This window comes from Panthera leo, chromosome B3 (genome assembly GCF_018350215.1).
Source record: "Panthera leo isolate Ple1 chromosome B3, P.leo_Ple1_pat1.1, whole genome shotgun sequence".
NCBI classification, from domain to species: Eukaryota; Metazoa; Chordata; class Mammalia; order Carnivora; family Felidae; genus Panthera; species Panthera leo.
The window spans coordinates 21150259-21175801 of NC_056684.1; the positions used below are offsets into that span (position 1 = coordinate 21150259).

General features: G+C 40.9%; 2 protein-coding genes across 2 annotated transcripts; both read left to right on the plus strand.

The window, feature by feature from the left end:
* The first annotated feature begins 61 nt into the window (after positions 1-61).
* On the plus strand, positions 62-19487 carry MPHOSPH10 (M-phase phosphoprotein 10). The gene is made up of 11 exons (XM_042941234.1): positions 62-417; positions 2064-2736; positions 3557-3720; positions 4201-4372; positions 7348-7489; positions 8351-8418; positions 9343-9480; positions 11761-11871; positions 17506-17613; positions 18613-18843; positions 19252-19487. The coding sequence occupies exons 1-11, from the start codon at positions 86-88 to the stop codon at positions 19399-19401; spliced, it is 2289 nt and encodes a 762-aa protein (XP_042797168.1). The 5' UTR covers positions 62-85; the 3' UTR covers positions 19402-19487.
* Positions 19488-20726: 1239 nt separating this feature from the next.
* LOC122221710 (40S ribosomal protein S29-like) lies at positions 20727-21088 on the plus strand. The gene has a single exon (XM_042941236.1). It carries the CDS (start codon positions 20730-20732, stop codon positions 20904-20906), a length of 177 nt encoding a protein of 58 aa, XP_042797170.1. The 5' UTR covers positions 20727-20729; the 3' UTR covers positions 20907-21088.
* The last annotated feature ends 4455 nt before the right edge of the window (positions 21089-25543 follow it).

Consider the following 25543-nt stretch of genomic DNA (forward strand, 5'->3'; position numbering starts at 1 on the left):
GAGCGTCGGTGTGTTCTTGTGGTGCGGCGGACGAGCTCCCCAGTGTATCTAAAGAGGAAACTTAAACGGAGGAGGCGTCACCGCTATGAGCCCCTCAGGACTACAAAACAGAAAGTTTGGAGAAAGTTCAAAAGCGCTAGAACTGATCAATGGCCCAGTGAAAGTTCTTGCACTGCCACTGACTCTGGCAGGGGGTGGGTCCGGAACTTCTGAGCGACGGAACCTTCGCCTCCAGGGTCTAGGCTGCGCGAGGCGCGTCTTTGTGGCGCGGTTTCCGGGCAGCGCTTTCCCTTTACATGCGGCGCTGTGTGGAGAGTTGCAGACAGCAATGGCCCCGCGGGTCTGGCGTCGACGAACCCTGGAGCGGTGTCTGAAGGAGGTTGGTAAAGCCACCGGTCGGCCAGAGTGCTTCCTCACGTAAGTGAGCAGAGCCGGACTGTGGGTGAAGCCCGGGTCTCAGCGTGGGTGCGGACTCATGGCCCCCAGCGAATTCTGGAGTAGGGGGAAGATAAAGGGAAGCGTACACCTCTTTTTCCCAAATTTCATTTACTTGACGCACACTTAGCCTATCAAAAATTTTAAACTTGTTGAAAGCTGTACAGTGCAGATTTCCGAGTCGTGTGCTAACCAAACTAAGCTCAGTTATTAATGCCCAGAGGCTTCCATTGAGTCTTAACGCACCCCCCGACTCTTTACACACAGGCGCGTGCACCCTAGGTTGGTTGCTCTTTTCTCCAATATGCTCTCAATCCACCCAGTGCTTACTTATCCATATCCTTCATTGGAAGTATTAAGTTTGTCGCTTGCCTGTCCACCTCCACTTCTTGAGAATTAGGACTGTCTTTCATATCTCTTGCCAGCATAAGCTCTTTGTATTGTGTTGAAGGACTTAAAATACGTTGTATGAAAGTATGGCTCTCAGATTTGTATTTCAAACCCGACCTTTCCCTTCAGCTTCAGGCTCACAGCAACTACAGCCACATATTCTTTCAGCATCTCAAATTTAATATGTGCAAAATGAGCTGTTGTTTCTATTTAATTTCCTGTACAGTGCCCTCCGTGATACTTTTTCCCCATGCTCCACCCTGCCTCCCCTATCTCAGCAAACGGCAGCTCTATTTTTTCTGTTGTTCAGACATATAACTAAGCGACTTCTTTGCTATCTTCCTTTTTTCTCATTTCTACATATAATTCATCAGCCAATTCTGTCGGTGCTGTCTCCAGACTGTATTCTGAATTCGACTGCTTCTCACAGAATCTGCTCCCCTAACCCCTGCACAGTTCTTCATCATCCGTTGCCTGGATGGCTGTCAACCTAATCACTGTACTTCTGTAACGTTTCCTCTACTGGCCGTCTTTCCAGAGTGTAAATTCTATCATTTTGCTTCTCTGCTTAAATTCTTCTGATGGCTTCTCTTTATACTTAAAATGGCAAACTCTTACCTCTGAGCCCTGAACAATTCACCTCCGATTCACCTCCCATCTACCTCCCTAACCTTCTGCCTCCTTCATCACACTCCATCTATGCTGGCATTTTTGTTCCTCAGACTCACCACGCTCATTTCCATCTTAGGAAATTTATTCTCACTTTTTCCTCTAGTTAGAAGATAATGTTTCCAGAGCTTTGAAAGACTATCTCCTTATGTACAGGTGTCGTCTCAGACGTCACATCTTCAGAGAGGTAGTCTCTGACACTCTTGCCAAAGCAAGTTTTGACCATTGGCTGACTGAATGATGGAGTGGCATATAACATAGCAGAGTTGAGCTTTTTAAGACTAAGATTCACTATATATCTTGAGGCAAAGAGGTGTGTAGTAGTTTCCCTGTCTAAAATCCATACAGCAGATTCACAGACACTTAGCTGACTCTTTTTTATATATTAATGTGGCTCATCTGCAAGATAATACACTCTTGGGAGCCAGGATCTATACTTAAGATTGATATTTCATTCAAGTTTGGTTTTGCACAAGAGTTGGGCTTTTTTTGTCTAATTCACAGTGCTGTGAGATTATTATCTATAATTATAAATCTCTTTAAACTTCCTCCCCATGCCCCCTTAATAGGATTCAAGATGAATTGGCATCAAAGTTCACTTCATTAACAAAAGTACTTTATGATTTTAACAAAACACTAGAGAATGGCAGAATCCACGGAAGTCCTTTAAAAAAACTGGTGATAGAGAATTTTGATGATGAGCAGATTTGGCAACAACTAGAATTGCAAAATGAACCAATTTTACAACACTTCCAGGATGCAGTTAGTAAAACCATTAAAGACGAAGACATCAGTCTTTTTCCAGAGAATGAAGAGCAGGAGTGTGAAGAGGATGGCTCAGAGGTGGAGGCTGATGGCCGGGAGGCCCTCGAACAAGATTTGGAGGAGGAGGAAGTGGCCGACCTGAGTGGTGATGATCCTGCAGGGGATGAGAAAACGAAAAACTCAAGCACAATTGATCTGAGGAAAAGTCCAGTTTTCAGTGATGAAGATTCTGATCTTGATTTTGATATCAGCAAATTGGAGGAGCAAAGCAAGGTGCAAGACAAAGTGCCTAGGAAACCAAGAGAGAAGTCCATAGTAGATGATAAATTTTTCAAACTATCTGAAATGGAGACCTTTTTAGAAAACATGGAAAAAGAAGAGGAACAAAAAGGTGATGAGGAGGAAGATATTGATTTTTTTGAAGACGTCAATTCTGATGAAGATGAAAGAGAACTGCTTGGAAGTCAAAAACCTAAGGTAAAGTCTTGGGAGAGGAGAGAAAGAGGACTTTCTACCTCATATGAGATTTTGTTCTGTTTCTTGAGAAGAGGTTTCAAATACCTCAAAACTCATCAGGGCACGAGTGAAGTATTTAGATCTGTTGAAAACTGGACTGGAAAAATTAAACCAAAGCTTATCACAAAATATTTCTTTTGTAGCTTCACAACCATAACCACACATGTTAGAGGTATTCAGAATTTCCCTTAAACATATTTTCACCAAACACTAAAAATGATAATAAGTGAAAGGAAGGCATCTGTTTACTTTAAGCTGAGATATCTTGGAAATAATTATAGTTAGAAGATTTAGAGATAGGAATATTGTGCTCTGTCTTCAGTTACAATGAATCAATACTTCCTTCCAGTTTGTTATGGTCTAGTAGTTCTTTCAGTTTTATAGTAGTGTTGTAGTTGCCAGTTTTCCTTATAAAACATGCATACACAGGGGCTGGGTAGCTCAGTTGGTTAAGTGTCTGACTTCGGCTCAGGTCACGATCTCACGGTTTGTGAGTTTGAGCCCCGCGTCAGGCTCTGTGCTGACAGCTCAGAGCCTGGAGCCTGCTTTGGATTCTGTGTCTCCCCCCACCCCCCTTCTCTCTCTCTCTCTCCCCTTCTCTCCCCCTCCCCCTCTCTCCCCCTCCCTCCCTCTCCCTCCCTCCCTGCCTCCCTCCCCCCCCACTCTCGAAAATAAACGTTAAAAAAAAAAGTCTTTAAAAAAAATATGCATACACATATATGCATGATTTAATGTGTTTTTCTCTTCTTAGTCAGAAGTTTGAAAAGTCTTTTCATTTTAGTCAGGTAAAAGTTCCAGAAACCTGAAATACAAAGACTTCTTTGATCCAGTTGAAAGTGATGAAGATCTAGCAAGTGTTCATGATGATGAACTGGATCCAAAGGAAGAAGACGAGGAAATTGCTGAAGAAGAAGAAGAAGAAGAAGAAGAAAGCATTTCTGAAACGTGAGTAGTTTGAGTCCCTTACATTGTAAGCTAGAACTGTCCAATTATATGTATGTACTCATAGTTGTCAAATATGTTTATCCTAAGAAGCTATATTCTCTAACATCAGATAGTCTCAGGGTAGCCAGAAGAAAGTCTCTGAATTTAAAGAGTCATTAGAGATCATCTAATGAAGATAAATATCACCGGCAATCAGATCTTTATTTATTTGCTTTTTGTGCCAATAAAAATACCTTACTGTTATTTTTGTGAGATAAGTTTGTACTATAGATTGAGGAATATTTTCTATATATTGTACACTTTTTGTTCTATTTCACTGAAATAATACCTTCTGGTCCTTAATAACTGAATGACTTTGGAATTCTGAATATATATTTGCATTAGGTATACAAAAGAATTTAAATTACTAGACAATAAGTTTTGTTTTCCTAATGAAAAGTGGTGTATTATTGTTTTTCATAAGTGTTTTGGTATTTATAGGGATGAAGATGATGACTTTGAAGAAAGTGAAGACAGTAAACAACATAAAGAAACCTCAAAAAGAGTGACCTTTGCTTTGCCAGATGATGAGGAAAATGAGGATACAAATATCTTAAATGTACAGAAGGATTCTGATGAAGTTAAATCCTCTTTTGAGAAAAGACAGGAAAAGGTAATGATTAAGAATTGAAGGAATTTTGTATATACTTACCAGGGCTATGGGACTCCCAGATAACTGATGTACACTGTTTTTCTTGGCTGAATGCTTAATTATCTTTTAAAAACAAAACAAAAATCTTGCTGCTATTCCCTACAGCACACCATATCCAGATGCCCACGTGGAAGGTAGCTAATTTGTAAAAATCAGTGCTGCATTTCCCACCCTTTGACTTTTAGTTTGTGTTAAAAGCTGTTTTTTTTCCCTTTGTCCCTGGTTTCTTTATACCTAGTGGCATGTTTTTCCTAATTAGCTGTCTTGTGAACCTCTCTTTGTAGCTCTTTCAGCTGCTCTTAAGGATACTGCTTCTTTCAGATGCTCTGTGGATGGCTCCACATACCTGAATTTTAATTAATGCCATCTCAAATACATTTTCTAAAGTTGATAAAAATTATCTCCTGTGACATGATTTCAGGCAAATGAAGTGTCATTTGCAAATAATAGATAACAGCCTGGCTCCAGTTATTTGTGTCATTTAACCACCTTAAAATTATATCACGCAATTAGAAATGAGAATAGGCAAATAAATATACCAAGGATATCAAAAGAATTATTAGCAAAAGAGAATCTGAGTTAAATCTATGATTGTCAGATTGTCCCCAAAGAGATAGATTTAAGGGGGGGGGGGGGGCGGTACCTCGTGGCTGAGTTGGTTGAGCGTCTGACTTTAGCTCAGATCGTGATCATGATCTCGCTGTTCATGGGTTCACACCCCACATTGGGCTTGCTGCTGTCAGCTTGTCAGCGTAGAGCCTACTTTGGATCCTCTGTCCCCCTCTCTCTGCCCCTCCCCCACTTACACTCTCCCAAAAATAAATAAATATTTTTTTTTAAAAAAAGGAGGAGGTGGGGAAGCACTAGGAAACAAAATAAGAAATTTCATTGAGTTAGTGTCTTTCCCTCCCTATATCCTCCCTAAGATAAAGACAAGCAGGTTTAGTTTTATTGGGGAATTATATCAAACTTTCAAGAAGTAGAAGTAATGTTGTTTAATCAATTTCCATGTACAAAAAGTAAAGCTTCCAGACTTTTTTTCTTGTGAAGCTATTAATAACGTGATACCCAAACCTGACATTAAAACACATGCACACACACAGTTTCATTTATGAATAGTGATGTGAATATTCCAAATAGCATAATGAAAGACTGACAACACCACAGCCAAATGGGCCTCATTTTCTTGATTTAGGAATAAGAAATCTATTAACGTAATTCTTGGTTGTAACAGGATAAGGAGAAAACTGTATGGTTCTCTCCATATATGTCAAAAAGACATTTGATGTGGGCACCTGGCTGGCTCAGTTAAGCATCTGACTTGATTTCAGCTCAGGTCATGATCTCCAGGTTCATGGGATTGAGCCCCATGTCCAGTTCTACACTGTCATTGGTCATTGTGGAGCCTGCTTGGGATTCTCTCCCTCCCCCTCCCCCACATACATGTGCTCTTTCTCTGTCTCTCAAAAATACATAAACTTAAAAAAAGACATTTGATGGAATTTAGTATCCATCCTTAATTTTTTTTCACCTGCAGTGAAATACAAATGCATTTAACCAAAAGGTGCCATCATGCTCAGTGGTAAAATTCTAGAAATAGCCCTTTAAAATGAAGAGTAAGACAAAATGTCCACTATTACCTTTACCACTGTTATTTAACATCCTTGTGGAAGTGTTAGTGCAACTACAGTAGAAAGAGATACGAGGTAAGGAAAACTGAAATGAGCATTAATATTTGCAAAGGATACCAGAAAAACCTAAGTAGATGAACTGAAAGCAATTAGAAAAACAAGGGAATTCAGTAAGGTAGCTTTCAGGCTGGCATTTTCTACACTGTAAAGTCATTATAGGGCTGCCTGGGTGGCTTAGTTGGTTGAGCATTTGGCTCAGGTAATGATCTCATGGTTTGTGAGATTGTTCCCTGTGTTGGGCTCTGCCCTGACAGCATGGAGCCTGATTGGGATTCTCTCCCTCCCTCTCTCTGCCCCTCCCCCATTTGTGCTTGCACATGCTCTTCTTTCTCAAATAAACTTAACAAAAAAAATAGGGGCGCCTGGGTGGCTCAGTCAGTTGAGTGTCTGACTTCAGCTCAGGTCATGATCTCATGGTTCGTGAGTTCAAGCCCCGCATTGGTCTCTGTTCTGGCGGCTTAGAGCCTGGAGCCTGCTTCAGATTCTGTCTCTCTCTCTCTCCCCTTCCCCTACTGTCTCTCTGTCTCTCTCTCTCTCAAATATAAAAAATAAAACATAAAAAAAATTTTTTAAGAAATGAATAAATAAAAAGTTATAGATGTCTTCTAAAAGTTAGAAATAATTTGGATTGGGGGTGTGAAGTCTAATGTTCAAATAAAAATTAATTTTGGAATGCTCTAATAGTTAAAATTGATAGTGGCTTGGGAATGGATAGATCATTTGACTAGAACAGAGCCCAGAAATCTGTCCAGAATCTTCTGGGGGAATTTAGTATGTTATAAACATGGCATTTCAAATCAATGAGGGAAAGAAGTCATCTGCAGTGCCTCACCCCACCTCAGGTGTTAAGAATAGGAAGTTACTGTTGGCTTAATAATAAAATGGTGGCAAGAAAAAACAAAAATGTATTGAGAAATAATATATTTCTTGCTTTTGCGCTTTTTTTTTTTTATAACGTTTATTTATTTTTGAGGCAGGGAGAGACAGAGCATGAATGGGGGAGGGTCAGAGAGAGAGGGAGACACAGAATCCGAAACAGGCTCCAGGCTCTAAGCTGTCAGCACAGAGCCCGACGCGGGGCTCAAACTCATGGACCGGGAGATCATGACCTGAGCCGAAGTCGGATGCTTAACCGACTGAGCCACCCAGGCGCCCCGCTTTTGTGCTTTTAAAGTAGTTGCTTTTATTCAGCTATAAGCCTGATTTGTTTCCTAAATGTGTAATAACTTTTTGTTCCTTTCTTAGATGAATGAAAAAATTGCATCTTTAGAAAAAGAGCTGTTGGAAAAAAAACCTTGGCAGCTTCAAGGGGAAGTGACAGCTCAAAAGCGACCAGAGAACAGCCTTCTAGAAGAGACTCTGCACTTTGACCATGCAGTCCGCATGGGTACGTGAGCCCATGGGGCTCCTGCAGATGTTCGTTTCCATGTGTTTTCTATGACTTTATTTCATAGGAAGATTTGAAATGATATTTCTTTTCCCCCAACTTTTTATTTTAAAACGTTGCAAACATACAGAAAAGTTGACAAAATAGTACAACAAACACATATATGCTATTCAGCTGGATTCACCAATCGTTAACATTTTGCCATATTTGTTTTCCTTCCCCTATGTATGTATGTGATTATCTGTGTGTACTTTTTTCCCCTGAATCATCTAAAAGTAGTTTACCAATATTATGACACTTCATGCCTAAGTACATTTACATGTATCTTCTAAGAAATAGGACATTCTCTTATACAGTCACAGTACTATTAATTTACCCAGGAATTACTGTTATGCTAATTCATGCCTAAATCCATAATCATTTCTGCTAGTGATCTGTATACAATGCCTGGTATCATTTTCTACTGATGAAATTGTGAACTCTAGCCAGGAACCCTGGTCATCTCATCAAACTCTTTCTTGTATCTGTGAAATCAAAATGAATTTCCATTTTATTTAGTTCTAGAGAGATTGGAAAAGAGGGTGAGTACCCAGGTGCATGGACTAAAAGTGTTAGCACTGATTACTGGATATACTCTACTTTTGTGGTTCTCAAACTAGAGGGAGCATGAGAGGGCTAGTTAAACACAGATAGGTGGCCCTTTCCCCCCACCTTCTGATTCAGGTGGTGTGGAGTAGAGCCTAAGAATTCACATTTCTAACAAGTTCCCAGGTGTTGATGCTGCTGGTTCAAGGACTACCCTTTGAGAACCTCTGGTCTAGTGTATACCTACCTCATGAGTACATGTTCTGTTTCCTTTAGCTCCTGTGATTACAGAGGAAACCACCCTTCAACTGGAAGATATCATTAAGCAGAGGATAAGAGATCAGGTCAGTAAGAATGAAATTTAACTGAACTTAAAATTCACTGGAATTTTTAGAAATAACATATGAGTATTTTGGGAGCAGGACCAACACTCTTCATTGTTTTCGTAGAAATTTTGTTTATATCAGTTCTTCATTTAAAGCTTAAATCTACACTGAAGGCTACTACTGCTTAAGTCTGCACTATCTTTCTTTTGTTGTGTGAGGCACTGCCTTTCACTAGAGCTCTGGAAAGCCTTGTGCTTGAGGAGAAGGGGGAGCCAGAGCCACTGCCAGTCTTTCCTGTGCCTTGCTCATCTGCCTGGTGGCGCCCGGTGAAACTGGTAGAGGATGACAGGTGTGGTGACTGATTCTGACTTGATAGGGTCATACTTGGGACCTTTCATCTGGCACACAGTATCTGGGCACAGTGTGACAAAGGGTTTATTTTTTTCAAATGTTAAAGACCTAGCAAAGTTTTTGTTTAAGAATTGATTTTATTTTGTAAACTTAGAATAAAATTGGGCATATGACACGTACAATAAGAGATGGCTTTAAAATGTGTATAGTGTTTGCTCAAAATACGAAGAGTTTGAAGGGTGGGTACTGTATGCAGAGTATCCTTAAATTTGAAATGAAATGAGAAACTCAAGTATTGACTTGTAAACAAAGCCTTGATGGGGAAATGTGGAATTAAAGGTGGTAACGAGGAGAAAGGTGCATTTAAAACAAGAACAAAAAAGAATACTTAAGTAATGCCCTCTTTATTTTTCATAATACCTATGTTTGGTGACTTGAATAGTCATTTTACATGTTGAAATTAATTACTTTTTGCTACAATTTGCTTACCCTGGAATGATAATAAATATTCCAGAGGAAGAGTCTTAAGTGAGCTTAGAAAGAAATGATAGATTTTGTTAATTTATGGTCCTTGTGCCTTTCATATTTCAGGCTTGGGATGATGTAGTACGTAAAGAAAAACCTAAGGAGGATGCATATGAATATAAAAAACGTTTAACGTTAGACCATGAGAAGAGCAAATTGAGTCTTGCTGAAATTTATGAACAGGAATACATCAAACTCAACCAGGTGAGGACTCCCCGAAGGCAAAGGCATTGTTATTAAAGTAAGAGAAGCAGACAGCTGGCTCTTCTGGTTCTACTGTGATGGCTGAAAGTCAGGAAACAAATCTTATGCTCTTGGTTCACCTCATTGAAGTGTGAGACAGTGTGTTAGAGAGGTTACAATATGACCCCTGAATGTGAGGGGGTAGGGGAACTTGTTTTGCAGTTAGTCATTGTTCACCCGATTGTTCCAAAGGTAATTATTAACTTTCTAGAAATTATTATAGTAGTCCCACAATTTTAAAATCACTTCTCTTTCATTCTTTAGAAGTTACCAGTATAACATTATCTGTGAATTCATTCACGTGTTTAGGTCTGGTGGGTTATGTGGTTTTGGTTTTGTTTTCACTTAGATTCTTAAAAAAACTATCTGGTTAAGTAGGACACAGTAATTTCCAGTAATATTATATTACCAGTTAGTGATTGGATTATTTTTCCACATTCGATTTATTCAGAATGTGGTCAGTATGTACTTGGGGGTAAAATGGTATTTTTTATTTGCAAAAGCCATTTGATTAATTAATGCCACTTTCACAGCAATAGCAAACCGTGCCCTTGATGCTGCTTTTAAGTTGAAGATCTAGAAAGATTTGAATTAAAATTCTTCCTGGCTGCTCTGCAACCCAAAGTGGTAGTTGAAGGAACATATTATTAAACATTGCCCGACTACTTTGAGAGGATTCAGTAAATACAGAAAGTATTTTGTAACCATGAGAGTTAAAAATGTGTAATGGGACAGCTGTACCAGCTCTGTAAATACCAGTTTTATTGAGGTCTCAGAAGTCAGTAGTCAATCATAAGTTTTTGAGTATGGATTTAATTTAGGCTAATTCTAGACCCATTCAATTAAGAGTTAGTCTGGGGATAATGATAAATATTTCCTGAAGTTTGGTAGCTGTCCTAGAGGTAATAGGCAACGTGATAATAAATAGCACATGAATGAACTTCTAGTTGTATATAGATGATTTCACAGCCAGCCCCACGTCGGGCTCTGTGCTGACCGCTCAGAGCCTGGAGCCTGCTTCAGATTCTGTGTCTCCCCCTCTCTCTGCCCCTCCCATGCTCGTGCTGTCTCTCTCTGGGTCTCAATAATGAATAAATGTTTAAAAAAAATTTTTTTTTTAAAGATGATTTCACAGCCATTATTATCTGGGATAAGGCAAATGACACGTGGAGGATAAAAAAATGAGTTAAGTTAAACTAAAGCAGTGACAAATGCCTGGACGTGGCTGGAAAGTGGGCTCTGGTGACAGAATTAGAAACAGACCTGGATGCATCTCTGGTATCAAGGTGGTGCAGGCAAAGAGCCAGTGGCTTCCCTGTTCTGGTGTGTGTGGTTTTGTTTTGTTCTGTTATGCCTTGATAAAAAAATAAAGAGCCTTAGCCTTTTAGAGTAAGCATTATGGGCAGAAGGAAAAGGGGATTGTGAGCATTTGGGCTGTTTCTACCTTTTGGCTGTTGGGAATAGTGCTGCTCTGAACATATGGCTACATGTATTTGTTTGAGAACGTCTTTTTTTTTTTTAATTCCTTTTTTTTTTAATGTTTATTTATTTTTGAGAGAGAGTCAGAGTGCAAGCAGAGGAGGGGAAGAAAGAGAGAGGGAGACACAGAATCTAAAGCAGGGTCCAGGCTCCCAGCTGTCAGCACAGAGCCCGACATGGGGCTTGAACTCACAAACCATGAGATCATGACCTGAGCTGAAGTCGGACGCTTAACAGACTGAGCCACCCAGGCGCCCCTGAGAACCTCTTTTTTAATTCTCTGGGGTATTTACTTAAGCGGGGAGTTGCTAGGTCATACGGTAATTCTCTGTTTAACTTCTTGAGGAACTGCCTGATTCATTTCCATTGTGATGGCACCATTTTACATTGTCACCAGCCACACACAAGGGTTCCAGTTCCTCGACATCCTCACCACCACTTGTTATCCGCTCCTCCCTTTTCCTAATGATAGCCATCCTAGTGGGAATGGCTTAGTTCTTGACAAATAAATACCAAGGGAATTAAATTGTAAGTTCTGAATCTTAGAGGTAGTGATTGCTGCAGCTCCTGAAGTGCAGAGCACATTCTTCTTTGGCTAGTGCTGGCACCGTCATGGTATTGAGAACTTGAATTCTGCCTTGTAGTGTTTTTTTTGGAGCCTTGATGATGAGAAATGGGGAGCACCCTTATTGACCTTCAGGGTTTTGCCCTGTGATTTGTATTAGGCTGCTTAATCTGATGTTGTTGAATTCATTTCCTAAGCATAAAACAGCAGAAGAAGAAAATCCAGAGCACAAAGAAATTCAGAAGATGATGGATTCCCTCTTCTTAAAATTGGATGCCCTCTCGAACTTTCACTTCATCCCTAAACCGGTAAGTGTGTTAACATTTCAATGTGCAGTCAGAACAAATGTGCCTTTAATTCCTCTTTGAGCTTTTGTGAGGCTAGCACTTTATTTGGTTTTAGATACAAACCTATAGGCATTCCCTGTAAATTACAAGCAGGGCCTGTCTTGAGGAAGGCTTACATCTAGTCCTGGACAGTTCTGGCTTCCTCTGCTGATCCAGCCTCATCACCAGATGGGCCTTTGCCAGACCTAAAATCTTAGCCACAGGGTCTCTTCATTACTCACTCTTTCTTGTTGTTCAGTCTTGGGTTGTATTTTCATCCTGTGGTGTGTCTGGAGACCTGTGATGTCTGTACCTGCTGAATATTTTCTGAATACCTGCTATGTACCATATTAGGTTCTTTATGTATGTGAACCCCTTTTCCCCAATTTTATTAAGATAAAATAGACATAGTGGTACCTGGGTGGCTCAGTCGGTTGAACGTCCAACTCTTGATCTCAGCCCAGGTCATAATTTCACGGTTCGTGAGCCCCCATGTCGGGCTCTGCAGTGACATCGAGAAGGCTGCTTGGGATTCTGTCACCCCCTCTCTCTGCCCCTACCCTGCTTGCACTCTCTCCCAAAAAAAAAAAAAAAAAAAAAAGATGAACTTAAAAGATAAAATAACATTGTATATATTTAAGATGTACAACAGTGGTTTGATATAGAGGTTCCCCCATCATCAGAAAGTAGAATGTTCCTATGAAACGTTTCGTAAGCCTAAATGGATAAACCAAAGAAGCAATTACCATGAACTAAATGGAAAAGTTTTTGAGCTTTTCAGACCCCAAAAAAGAACCTCTCCTAGGCTTTTCTGTTACTTCAGAACCAGTCTTGTAACGGATGCACAAACACGTGGTGATGCACACAAATGCTCACAGACACAGTTTAAAGCTCTGGTGGCCTGATGCTGAGATGCCGAGTGTGGTTCCTGCAGAAGGAGCTGGGCAGGGGAGCTCAGTGCAAAACAGATGCTGAACACTACTTTTGCTTTCACAAAAGTAAAAATTCTTTTCAGATTTCTTTCAGTTAGCAAAAACAGGTACTAATCTAGGTCTTTTATAAAAGCAAAGTGGCCTAACATGAACTTTGGAAGGGCACAGAATACCCGCATGTGTATATTGTGAAATGATTGCCATGGTAAGTTTAGTTATCCATCACCCAGTGTAGTTGCAGTTTTATTTCTTACGATGAGAGCTTTTATAATGTACTTTCTTAGCAACTTTCAAATATACAATACTGTTAACTCTGTCTAGAACTTCTCTTATAACTGGAAGTTTGTACCTTTTGACTACCTACACCCATTTCCCCCACCCCCTGGTGGCCACTCATCTGTTCTCTATCAGTTGGGGGATTTTTTTTAGAGACATCTAAGTGAGATTGTTACCCAAAGTTAAATGGAAAAGGAAAGAAGAAGCCTCAGTTCTCTTGGCTGCCATGGTAAATAATTACAGTGAAACAAAAGTAAAGCATAGAAAAATTGTATTCAAGTATACTCCACAGGAGGAGCCTGCCAGTCAAGAGAGACACAGGCCCCAGAAACTCCTGAGTGTGGACTTTGATCTTTTTTTTCTTTTGGGTGGGCCCTAGGGTCACAACATTTGAATGACAGACCAGGATTATATAATAATTACCCAAATTCTCATGTCTTTTCCCAAGATGTATTTGAAATGCCTGCAAGGGTAGGAAGCCACAACATTATTTCTGTTCTGGAGACATAGGTCAAATAAGGACAAGGGGCTGCTCTGTGCACAAGTGCCACATGCACAACACACTTAACTCTTCCTCTGCCAGGACGTTGTAACCACAGACCCACTGCTAGAGGGGTGGGTTGTGGTGGTCCCTGGGTGGTCTCCAGTAGAGCTCTCCATCTGGATGTCGAAGGTCCATCCTCCTGCTGCTCATGCCTAGTTTCCTGCCTAACAAGATCATACAGTATTTGTCTTTTCTCCATTTGACTTATCTCACTTGGCATAATGCCCTCAGGGTCCGTCAGTGTTGTCACAAATGGCAGTATTTCCTTCTCTTTATGTCTAAATAGTATTCCAGTGTGTGTGTGTATAGCATGTTGTCTTTATTCATTCATCTGTTGATGAACACTTGTATTGTTTTCATGGCCTGCTATTGTAAATAATGCTACAGTGAACACGGGGGTGCAGATACTTCTTGGAGCCAGACAGGGGCACCAGCTTGGCTCTACAAATGGTCAAGGCCGCTGGCTGGGATCTCTACTTGGACACTGCTGCAAGGAGGAACCTGGTCTGCCAAGATCCAAGCACTAATTGCTATAAGCCCTGCCCTTGTTCTGCATCCTAGTCTGATCCCCAGTGGTCAATCCCCACAGACTTTGGTGATCCCTATGACACCAACATGATTGGGCCTGTCTAGAAGTGTCCTACGATGCTGGGGAGTTACAGGTCTACTTAGGCTCTCTTCCCACTGGAGAAACCCTAGGTCCAGGTGGTCTCTCACAATGGGGTGCTGTGCCGGCTGGGGGGAGGGATATGGTCAGAGTGTAGCCTGTCCTACCTTTCTAATGCAGTCCTTCTCAGTCTCTGTGGTCCAGGGGGTTGCTTCAGCCTCACCCTTGGGTTCTGGGATTTTCACAATGCTATCTAATCCATGGATAGTTGCTAGTTGGTCTTGTGAGGACAACTAAAGTTGGGATCAACTTGTGTTGCCATCTTGATGATGTCAGTGTCCCTGCACATTAACTCGATCCACAAAACATTAAGGTAGATGCTATTCTTTCTGTTTTGCAGATCAGGAAACCAAGGCTTAAGAGGTTAGGGTGGGGGGGGTGGGTGGTGCCTGGGGGCTCAGTTGGTTAAGCATCTGATTTCACTTCAGGTCATGATATTATGGTTAGTGGGTTCAAGCCCTGTATCCAGCTCTGTGCCAACAGCTCAGAGCCTGGAGCCAGCTTTGGATTCTGTGTCTCCCTCTGTCTGCTCCTCGCCCATTCTCTCTCTCTCTGTTTCAAAAGTAAACAAACATTTAAAAAAAAAAAAAAAAAAAAGGTTGGAATGGTTGGATCTAACTCTGGGTCCATGCTATCCCCATTACCTCATGCCCCCCTGTGCCAGGCCCAGACCTCCAGCGACCTCTGTCTGTCTGATTCTCACCACACTTGACTCAGTGCCTCTTTACTCTTTGGAGCTGCCTCTCCCACTCACTACACTCTGTGAACCCATAAAATGTGCTATGCCTTCCTTTTAGTACTTGCCAACCTATTGCCCCTTTGTGTTGCCTAGAAATGAGATGTCATGAATCTCAGAGACTAGTCTAGATGTCAGAAACCTGAGTCTGAATCTGCCCCTGACTAGCTTTGTGAATTAGACAAATTGCTTCACCTTTCCTCTGTATAGAAGAGGTAATCGCTAAAATCCTTCGGATTCTTTGATGGTTAGGGGATTTTTCCTGTGTGAGTATCTTGTCTTCTAAGACAGTCTGCTTTTATCACCTGGCTTTTTGTTTTGGGTTAATCAAGGTATAATTTGTATGACAGTAAGTTTGTGGTGGCAGGAGCCATTTTTAGATACCAAAGTGCCAAGTATGGCTGTGGAATAAATGAAGAGAGGAATTTTCATCCCCTCTTGGCCAGCAGGTCTTACTGTGAAAAAGTTACTAATATGAAGAACATGATCCCTTCCTGTGCCTTACAAGACCGTACGTGATCTGGCTCCCTCTCACCCCTCTAGTCTCCATAGCTTGCTATCCCCCAGCCACACTGGTCTTCCAGTGCCTTCAGTGAGCAGAGTGCCTCCTTCCTCACATCTTCCTGCTGGACTTTCCTCCTCCTGTTAGGCTGCGCTTCCTTCTTTCCATGGTTGGCTCCTTCCTGTCTCTGGGGTCTCAGGCTGAGTGCCATCTCCTTCCCGCATTCGTCACTGCTCTGCGCATTTCCCTCATAGCACCATCACCGTCGTTGCTTGATGGCTAATTGTTCTCTACTCGTTTCCAAGCCAGCACAAATGTGTTTTGTTCACTGCTGTTTCCCTGCTCTGTTCATCACACTAACACAGAGCCTGATATGGGGAATTAGACATTCCGTGGAATCTTGGGAATTAAAGAAGGAGAGAATGCATTTGGGGCTACATGCGCCAATATAGAAGCCTTTCTTTTTTCCTCTTCAGAAATGTAGAATTTTTGGTACATGTTCCTTTTAATAGGAACTTTTTTTCATACTCAGTTTGGTATTTCACAATCTCCATAAACCCTATTGACCAGTCATAATTTTTTTTTTCTTTTCTGGGCTGTCTCCGTTTTCTCTGTTTCTCTTTAAATTACAGAATGGAACACAACGTTACTAATAAGTAAGTGAACAGTCAGTAGTCCAGTGGAAGAAATTTTTTCTTTAACACTCTGACATTGTGTGAAATGTCCTTTTTATTCTTTCTGAAATTTCCCGGGACACACATCTGTCCAGTTAACTGGGGTAGGGACAGGACTGTGGTAAGAAAAAGGAGTGTGCAAAGGGATCAGTGACACACTCTGTAGTAGAGCCCCCTTTCTCCTGAGTCTCAGTGCCATGTTCTCTCCAGGGCACCTGCTGTGCCCCACACTTCCATCTCTTACTCTCTTCTAGCCAACAGAGTCCCTGTCCCTGTGCCCTGGTGCCCCTCAGAGATGTGCAAGAATTAGATACAAAGAGCATTAGTGTAAGCATTAGGTAAATAATCAGTAGTGTTCTGATCAGTATGAAACCTGTTGTAATTTCTGAATTTCCTGGGAAGTTCTTTCAAAAAAAAAAAAAGGCACCTGGGTTCCTCAGTTGGTTAAACTCAGGTCATGATCTCACGGTTTGTGGGTCCAAGCCCCGCGTCGGGCTCTGTGCTGACAGCTCAGAGTCTGAAGCCTGCTTCGGATTCTGTGACTCCCTCTCTCTGCCCCTCGCTAGTGTGCGCGTGTGCTCACTCTCGCTCGCTCTCTCTCTGAAAAATAAACATTAAAAAAAAAAGACTGGTGAGCATTGCATTCATTTCTCCTTTTTATAATTAATAGGTTTGATTTATTTTGATACTGTTTTAGTTTTCCAAAGGAGTTCTGTATCATTTCATATTTCTGTTTATAAAGTTATGTTTTCAGTAGCTGGAAGATGACAAAATTTGTTTATCAGGTAGTCTATTTTGACTCATTCCTATAAGCATTTTTCCTTGCATCTTTTTGTATATATTTCTTATTGCTGGCCTTTTTTCCATAACTGAAGACAAGGTAATATTCACAAATATCAATAGATTTATTTAACACTAGATAGGAATGTTTGAAAATGTCCACATCTGTTACTGATGGGAATAATTTAGTAAAATTAGGTGAAAGAACTGGTGTTGAATATGGCAGAAATGTTCCGCAAAAGTGTAGAAATAAGGGTTCTTGGTGTAGTAATGAGAAAGAATAGTTCCTAAAACATGCAGATTATTAATTCCTTAGGTAGCCCATGTTGCCCACTGACACTGCCATCATTCCAGTTATCTTAAGATTTTTGCTGTCAACACGTCTCATATTTTAAATAATCTCCATAGAGTATTTTGTATAGTATGCTTTAATAGGTTCACAATACAAATATTTTGTGTTAGGACCATTTCTGACTTCCTATTAAATGTGTTGTCTCTTTTCTAGCCTGTTCCAGAGATTAAGGTTGTGTCAAATCTGCCGGCCATAACCATGGAGGAGGTAGCCCCAGTGAGCGTTAGTGACGCAGCTCTCCTGGCCCCAGAGGAAGTCAAGGTAAAAAGCCAGTGTGGAAACATTAAGGTTTTTTTTATAAGTTGGTATATAGCTAGATCTCTACTCAATGTCATTTTCCTGGAGTTTTAAGTATAATCAAATAATAGTGTTCAGTTTTCTATAATCAGATATTGTGAGGTACAGATAGAATTATTAGAAAAGCTGTTTGTAAATATCCCATATCTATATCTTGTTATAATCCAATTTGAATACTATCAGTGATACTAGGTTTAAAATAAATTGTTTATGTTGCTCATATACTAGTAGTCCTTTAATATCAGCATTTCCCCCATTATTTTGTTCATTTAATGCTTATCAATAATAGAATCAGTTTCTAGAATAGAACATTTGAGTTATTAGAAGATGTGGGACATACCAAGTGTAGGCAGTCCCTACCTCATGAACACTGAAGCTCATGCAGTAAAAAGAAATGATGGTTTCTAACAGGTCTCATCTTCCCAGCTGGCCTGGCACATGGCTCTTCGTCCCTCCTCACTTTGCTGCACCCATACCCATCCCTTTTAGCACCTTTGCCACCTCTACAGTTGACAGCCCTGGCAGGATAGGCTGGCAGCTGGGGAGAAAAGAGAGGAAATCGATCGTCAGTATATAGATATTTCCCTTCCATTTTGGGGAACCCCTCCTGCCACCAGTGGCTGTCATCAGCAGCTTGGCGCTGAGGTTGTCCCTGGAGTCTTAAGTGCTGTAAGGGGGCTTGCTTCTGGGACTGTCAGCTTGCTAACCTAGCTCTCCAGGCTGCCTTTGTGATGTGCTGATGTAGCCGAACTGTCACTGTGAGAGTCTGCTTCATCAAAGAATGAGTTCCAGGCCTAAAGAACTGAGCTACCAAAGCTCTTTGGGGTGCAGATAGGTACTGCGTACTCACTCTTGGCTGTAGATACACAGCCTATTGGCCACGCTCTGTGGACTTGCTTCCCTTCTAATTTCCTGAGTTGTGTTAAGTTAGATCAACTAGGGTGCCGGTGATTATTTTAATAGGAAAAAAATAAAGCTGGAGATGTAAAAACAGCTGCTGAGAAAACAGCTACAGACAAGAAACGAGAACGGAGGAAAAAGAAGTATCAGAAGCGTATGAAACTAAAGGAGAAGGAAAAGCGGAGAAAACTGCTTGAAAAGAACAACCCAGATCAAGCCGGGAAATACACGAAGGCAGCAGCTTCAGAGAAATTAAAACAGCTGACCAAAGCAGGCAAAGCTTCGCTATTAAAGGTAAGGATGCAGGAAGGAAAACCGCAGAACGGGGCCTGTGTGGGGAAACTGGTGGCAAGTGGTAGGTGACATCGATCCACGGAGGGTCAGACCCACCTGACGCTACCCACCTGCCTAGTGAGAGGCCGTGGGTGCCTGGCTGGAATAACAGCCCAAAGCACATGGCCCTCCCTGACGTGGGGCCTGGCAGGAGTTTTTCTTCCTACTCACTCCTCCTTTAAGTCACAAGAATATCACAGCAGCATAAAACGTATATAAAACCTCTGTGCAAACTGATGTGAGTTTTCATAATTCCTTGTCCACTTATGGATATTTATATTTCCATATACATTGTTGTAATCATTTGGCTTTTTTTTTAACTTACAAGCGCATTTTATAGTGTGAGTGTGTTACTGTCTTTAATTGCAGGATGAAGGTAAAGACAAAGCCTTGAAGTCATCTCAAGCATTCTTTTCTAAATTACAAGATCAAGTAAAAATGCAAATCAGTGATGCAAAGAAAACAGAAAAGAAAAAGAAGAAAAAGCAGGATATTTCTGTTCATAAATTAAAGCTGTAATATATTTTGAATATAATGTAAATATTAATGTGTAAGCTTATATTCTGTCATTGTTCTGTTTTATAATAAAATTTGAGAACTTTTCTTTTCATGAATGGCAGATATTTGAGAATTCCACAGTTTGAAAAGACAAACTCCCAACTGTCATTGGAAAACCCTGAATTGCTTCTTCTGGGCATGAAGCTGGATGTAGCTGCCAAGCCCCTTTACACACTGTGTCCTTGCTGTGGCCCAGGTGAAGGCCAGCATGGGCCCACCAGCTGGTGAGCAGGAGCTGGTCTGCAGGCTGACAAGGGCACAGGAGCCAGCCACCCCTGTCACAAGCAGCTGTCTACAGCAGGGGTCCTCACTCTTTGGGGTCCTGACTTTCTTCTCCCACTGCTTGGTCATCCTTCTACAACACAGTGACATTGCCATGCTCGTGTCTTACATCTTTCCCTTTGGGAGGTGATCTCACGTCACACGGACAAAGACTTCATGTAGCCTATAGAGTAGTGTCCACAGTCAGATGCAGAGAGGGCAGATACAACCTAGATGTGATAGAAGGTGAACACGCAAGGAAGGTAGACTGGCAGGTGTGGTGAATCTTCCGTGACCACCAGGCTCTCGCCTCCCCATCCAGGGAAAACTGCCTTTTGTCCGACAGGACCTCATATTATGCTTTGGTGGAAATGCTGTAAGCTTTACCTCCGATGGGAAGAAAATGAGAGCAGCTTTTCCCGAAGCTGTTTCGGTTTTTCATCCACCGGGAACAATGAGTGGGCAGGAAGAGCCTGTGGCGGGTTGTGTCTTTAGGTCTCCAGGTCTCAGTCCAGCCTTAGTGAAAGTGTCATTTGGTTTTAGTGGTAATTGGAGTATTCTATGGCTCTAAGAGTTCCTGCTTTCTTTTTAAATTCAGTTTGCCAGTCCCCATTCAACTGCTGGCTTAGTTCTCTTTCCCTTGAGTCTTTCTTTCATAATGATTAGTCAAGATCAGAATGTTTGATCCCAAAATGATTCACCTTACCTGTCCAAGGGCAGTTTGATGTTTTGCATAGTTAGAATCGTTTTTATCTTCATTTCTCACCCTGCCTCTAGGTGAGGCATATCTGTTCATTTGCTTTTTTATGCAATATTTGACACATTCTAAAGATTATGTTCATTTTATATACCTACTTTGTGCCAGGCAATATCCTAGGTACCAGCGAGATAACCGAACAAAAGGATTCTTATACCTATGAAGTGTACATTCTGGTGGAAAATTTACGTACTTTTTCTATGTAATTTAGAAACATAACGTAAACTTTTTTTTTTTTTTTTTTTTGCCTTGTTGCATCTGAGAGAGCAAGATGGGTCACCAACAGCTCTACCAGAGCCATCTGAGGAAAGAGGAAATTTGGCCAGGGTTCTCACCTTGCTGCATCTGCTCACACCAGTACTGTGTGATCTGGCAATATGGCCTCAGTATGTGCCGCCAGTGTTTCCATCAGTTCACAAAGGATATAGGCTACATTAAGTTGGACTAAGTGAATCTCCTTGAATGGGTCATCCAAGATACCTACCTACCTTAATGCCAACTCATTGTACATAAAATAAAAATACTTCAATTATGAAAAACAACACATTGGAGAAACCACCCTTTCTCTAAAAACACAAAATGGGGGCACTGGCTGGCTCAGAGCCTGGGACTCTTGATCTCAAGGTTGTAAATTTGAGCCCCATATTGGGTGTAGATTACTTTAAAAAAATAAATTCTTTAAAAACACAAAACAGTACTCAGTGGTGCTCTTCATCTACTTCACGTATGTTAAAGAAGTGAGAAAACCAGGGTGCCTGATGGCTCAGTCCATTGAGCATCCAACTCGATTTCGGCTCAGGACGTGATCCCAGGGTCATGGAATTGAACCCTGTGTTGGGCTCTGTGCTGAGTGTGGAGCCTGCTGAAGATTCTCTTTCCCTTCTACTCTATCTAAAATAAAAGTTAAACCATGGTTCTGAGTTGTGTTCATCGTTCCTTTACATTTGTATGTGTTTGACCATATATATCTCTTCATGCATTGTTTACTTCACTAGTACTTGAATTTTATGAAAATAAGACACTCTATGTACTCATCTATGGCTTGCTTTTTCACTGTTGATTTCCCTCATTCATCCATTCATTTACAGCGCTGCACAGTATATGCATCTACCACAATTTTATTTACCCAGTCACATGAAGACATTTGTTTCATTTTATGCTATTAGGAACAATGCTGTTTTGAACCTTCTGTTCCCACACAGTGTTACTCTTATGCTCTAGCCTCTAGTGTCCTTTAGAATAGAATCGCAGGGTAGAAAGTGCAAAAGACTTGCTTTTGAAAGTTGCTTTTGAAAGTAGTTGTACAAACTTGGACTTGTATCTTTGTCAGAGGTTGTATTGGCAGAGTTTAAAAAATATTTTGCCTTTCTGCTGTGTACACTTCAGTGGTCTTCATTTATGTTTTCCTGCTAATGAGACGGAGCATTTTTGTTGTTCTCTGTATCATTTTTAACTCGTTTATTTTTATGTTTTAAAGTTACAGCAAAATTCTAGTAAATATAGTTTCATTTGCTTTACTATTTTGTTTTTTTCTGAACAGTTTGAGAGGAAGTTAGAGACATCATGGCCCTTTCACCTAAATGCCTCAGTATGCATTTCCTAAGAATATTCAATATAATCGGGGTGCCTGGCTGGGTCAGTCGGTAGAACTCGTGACTCAGTCTCATGGTCATGAGATCAAGCCCAACAATGGGCACAGAGCATACTTAAAGATCATAATTTAGGGGGTCGTGGGTGGCTCAGTCAGTTGAACATCCAACTTTGGCTCAGGTCATGATCTCACAGTATGTGAGTTAGAGCCCTGCACTGGGCTCGCTGCATCAGCGTGGAGTCTGCTTAGGATCCTCTGTCCCCTTTCTCTCTGACCTTCTCTAGCTCATGCACGTGCACATGTGCTCTCTCTCAAAAATAAACATTTTAAATAATAATTAAAAATAATATTCACTAATGTATAACCACACTACAATTATCAAAGTCAGGGAATTTAACATCAGTACAATGCTAGTAATCCACAGTCCATATTCAGATTTTATCACTTGTCCCAATAATGTACGTTCTAACTCTTTTCCCCCGGTCCAGGTTCAGGTAACCAAGATTCCTCACTGCGTGTAGCTGTCATGTCTGTTTAGTTTCCAGTTCCTGAGCTTTCTTTGCCTTTCTTGAATGACATTTTTGAGGTATACAAGCCAGTTATATAGGCTGTCCCTCAAAATCGAATTTGCCTGTTTTCTCAGGATTAGATTTCAGGTTATGCACTTTTGGCAGGAAGGCCATAGCAGAGGTGTGTCTTTAGTACCTCATATACAGAGGTTCGAGATAATCGGTTTGTCGCTTTGAAGCTGGAGATGAAAACATTTTGAGTTTGTTACAGTGAGGGCCACCAGGTTCTGAGTTCTGATAGGTTCCCATTATTCTCTGAGCACTTCCTCATTTTCTGGTGCTACTGAATGTTCCAGGCATATCCTGTCTTTTCCCTGGAATTCGTCATTTTCCCACAGAACGCTGGTTCCTTTTAGTGGAGACTGGTATTTTAAAACAAAGATGAGCAAAATAAGCATGCTCATTGCTACTATTGCTACTAGGCCCACTAACCAGAGCTAGGAAGCTATGGTTGTGTGTGTGTGTGGATTCTGCACATGAATGCATGCCCAAACCTCTCATTCTAATCGAATGCCCCTGTAGATTATATTCCAGTATTCACTCTTTCCACGTCTGTAATGCCTTTTCCAACAGTGAGAAATCTTGCTCCCATTGTCTTCAATATATGTATTCATTTACTCAAGGCTAGAATATGCAAGTGGTTTCAGAATTAGTGAATTTATACCGAGAAGAGGAAAAAACGTGTTCTACAGTTGTTAACTATAGTGTTCTGTATTTCAATTAGTCCAAAGCTTTAATATTTTTGTTCAGTTATCCTTACTGATTTTTTTGTCTAGTTATAAAATTAGAGAAACATTTTTAAAAAGCATATAAAATCTCTATGATTGTGGATTTTCTATTTCTTCCTTTAATTGTGTCATTTTTTGCTTCATGTATTTTGAAGCCCTACCATCAGGTACATACTCATGATGTTTATGTCTTTCTCATGAGTGTTGACCTTTTTTTTTAAAGCATCTTTTCTTTTTTTATTAAAAAAAAATTTGTTTTTAATGTTTATTTATTTTTGAGAGAAAGAGACAGAGTACAAGCAGGGGAGGGGCAGAGCGAGAGAGAGACACAGAATCCGAAGCAGGCTCCAGGCTCTGAGCTGTCAGCACAGAGCCCGAAGCAGGGCTTGAACCCACAAACCACGAGATCATGACCTGAGCTGAAGTCGGCTGCTTTACTGACTGAGCCACCCAGGTGCCCATCTTTTTTTTTTTTTTTCTTATGTTTACTTATTTTTGAAAGAGAGAGAGACAGAGTATAAGTGGGGGAGGAGCAGAGAGAGAGAGAGTGAGACACAGAATCCAAAGCAGGCTTCAGGTTCTGAGCTGTCAGTACAGAGCCCATCTTCAGGTTCAAACTCACAAACCGTGGGATCATGACCTCAGCTGAGGCACCCCATGAGTTGACCCTTTTGACTATAAAATGACCTCTTTTTTTCTGGTAGTACTTCTGTCTTTTTTTTTTTTTTTAAGGTTTTTTTTAAACTTTTTTTTTTAATGTTTATTTATTTTTGAGAGAGGGAGAAAGAGAGAGAGCATGTGCAGGGGAGGGGCAGAGAGAGGGAGACACAGAATCCGAAGTAGGCTCCAGGCTCTGAGCTGTCAGCACAGAACCTGAAACGGGGCTTGAACTCAGGAACCACAAGATCGTGACCTGAGCCAAAGTTGGACACTTAACTGAGTCACCCAGACACCCCTAGTAATACTCTCTGTCTTGAAGTCTACTTTCAGTATAATACTATGGCTCTTTTGATTATTGTTTGAATAATATATCCTTTTCTATTCTCTTACTTTCCAATTACCTGGGTCTCTTATATGTCATATAGTTAGGAATTGCTTTTTGAGTCTAATCTGACAAGTCCTATCTTTAAATTGGAGCTTTTAGTCCATGCACATTTATTTATTTGTTTATTTATTTTTAATTTTTTTTTTAACGTTTATTTATTTTTGAGAGATTTATTTTGAGAGAGAGACAGAGCATGAACGGGGGAGGGTCAGAGAGAGAGGGAGACACAGAATTGGAAGCAGGCTCCAGGCTCTGAGCCATCAGCCCAGAGCCTGATGCGGGGCTCGAACTCACGGACCGCGAGATCGTGACCTGAGCCGAAGTCGGACGCTTAACCGACTGAGCCACCCAGGCGCCCCAGTCCATGCACATTTAATGTAATTATTGGTTTGGTTTTACTTGGTTTTACCATTTTGCTATTTATTTTCTTTTTGTCTTTTTTTTTTTAACATTTATTCATTTTTGAGAGACAGAGTGTGAGTGGGGGAGGGGCAGAGAGAGAGGGAGACACAGAATCTGAAGCAGGCTCCAGGCTCTGAGTTGTCAGCACAGAACCTGAAACAGGGCTTGAACTCAGGAACCACAAGATCGTGACCTGAGCCAAAGTTGGACTTTTCACTGGCTGAACCACCTAGGCACCCCTCTCTTTGTCTCTTCTAATTTTATTGTCTCTTCCTCTTTTTCTACTTTTTAAATCAAATATGTTAATATTCTATTTGAATTTCTCCCTTAATGTATTAACTCTACATTGCATTAATTTCAGTTGTTTGGGAATTACAGTATGCATCCTTGACTTAAAACAGTCTACTTAGAGGGGCTCCTGGGTGGCTCAATTGATTGGGGAGCCGACTTTGGCTCAGGTTATAATCTCACAGCTAGTAAGTTCGAGCCCTGAGTCGAACTCTGTGCTGACAGCTCGGAGCCTGGAGCCTGCTTCAGATTCTGTGTCTCCCTCTCTCTCTGCCCCTCCCCTACTTGCACTCCGTCTCTCTCTGTCTCTCAAAAATAAATAAAAATTTAAAAAAGTTTAAAAACAGTCTACTTAGAGTTAATATTTCACCACTTCATATAAAATGTAAGACTATTGCAGCAATATAGTTACATTTGCACTGTCATCCTTTTTGCTATTGTTGTAATCTATAATTCATCTAG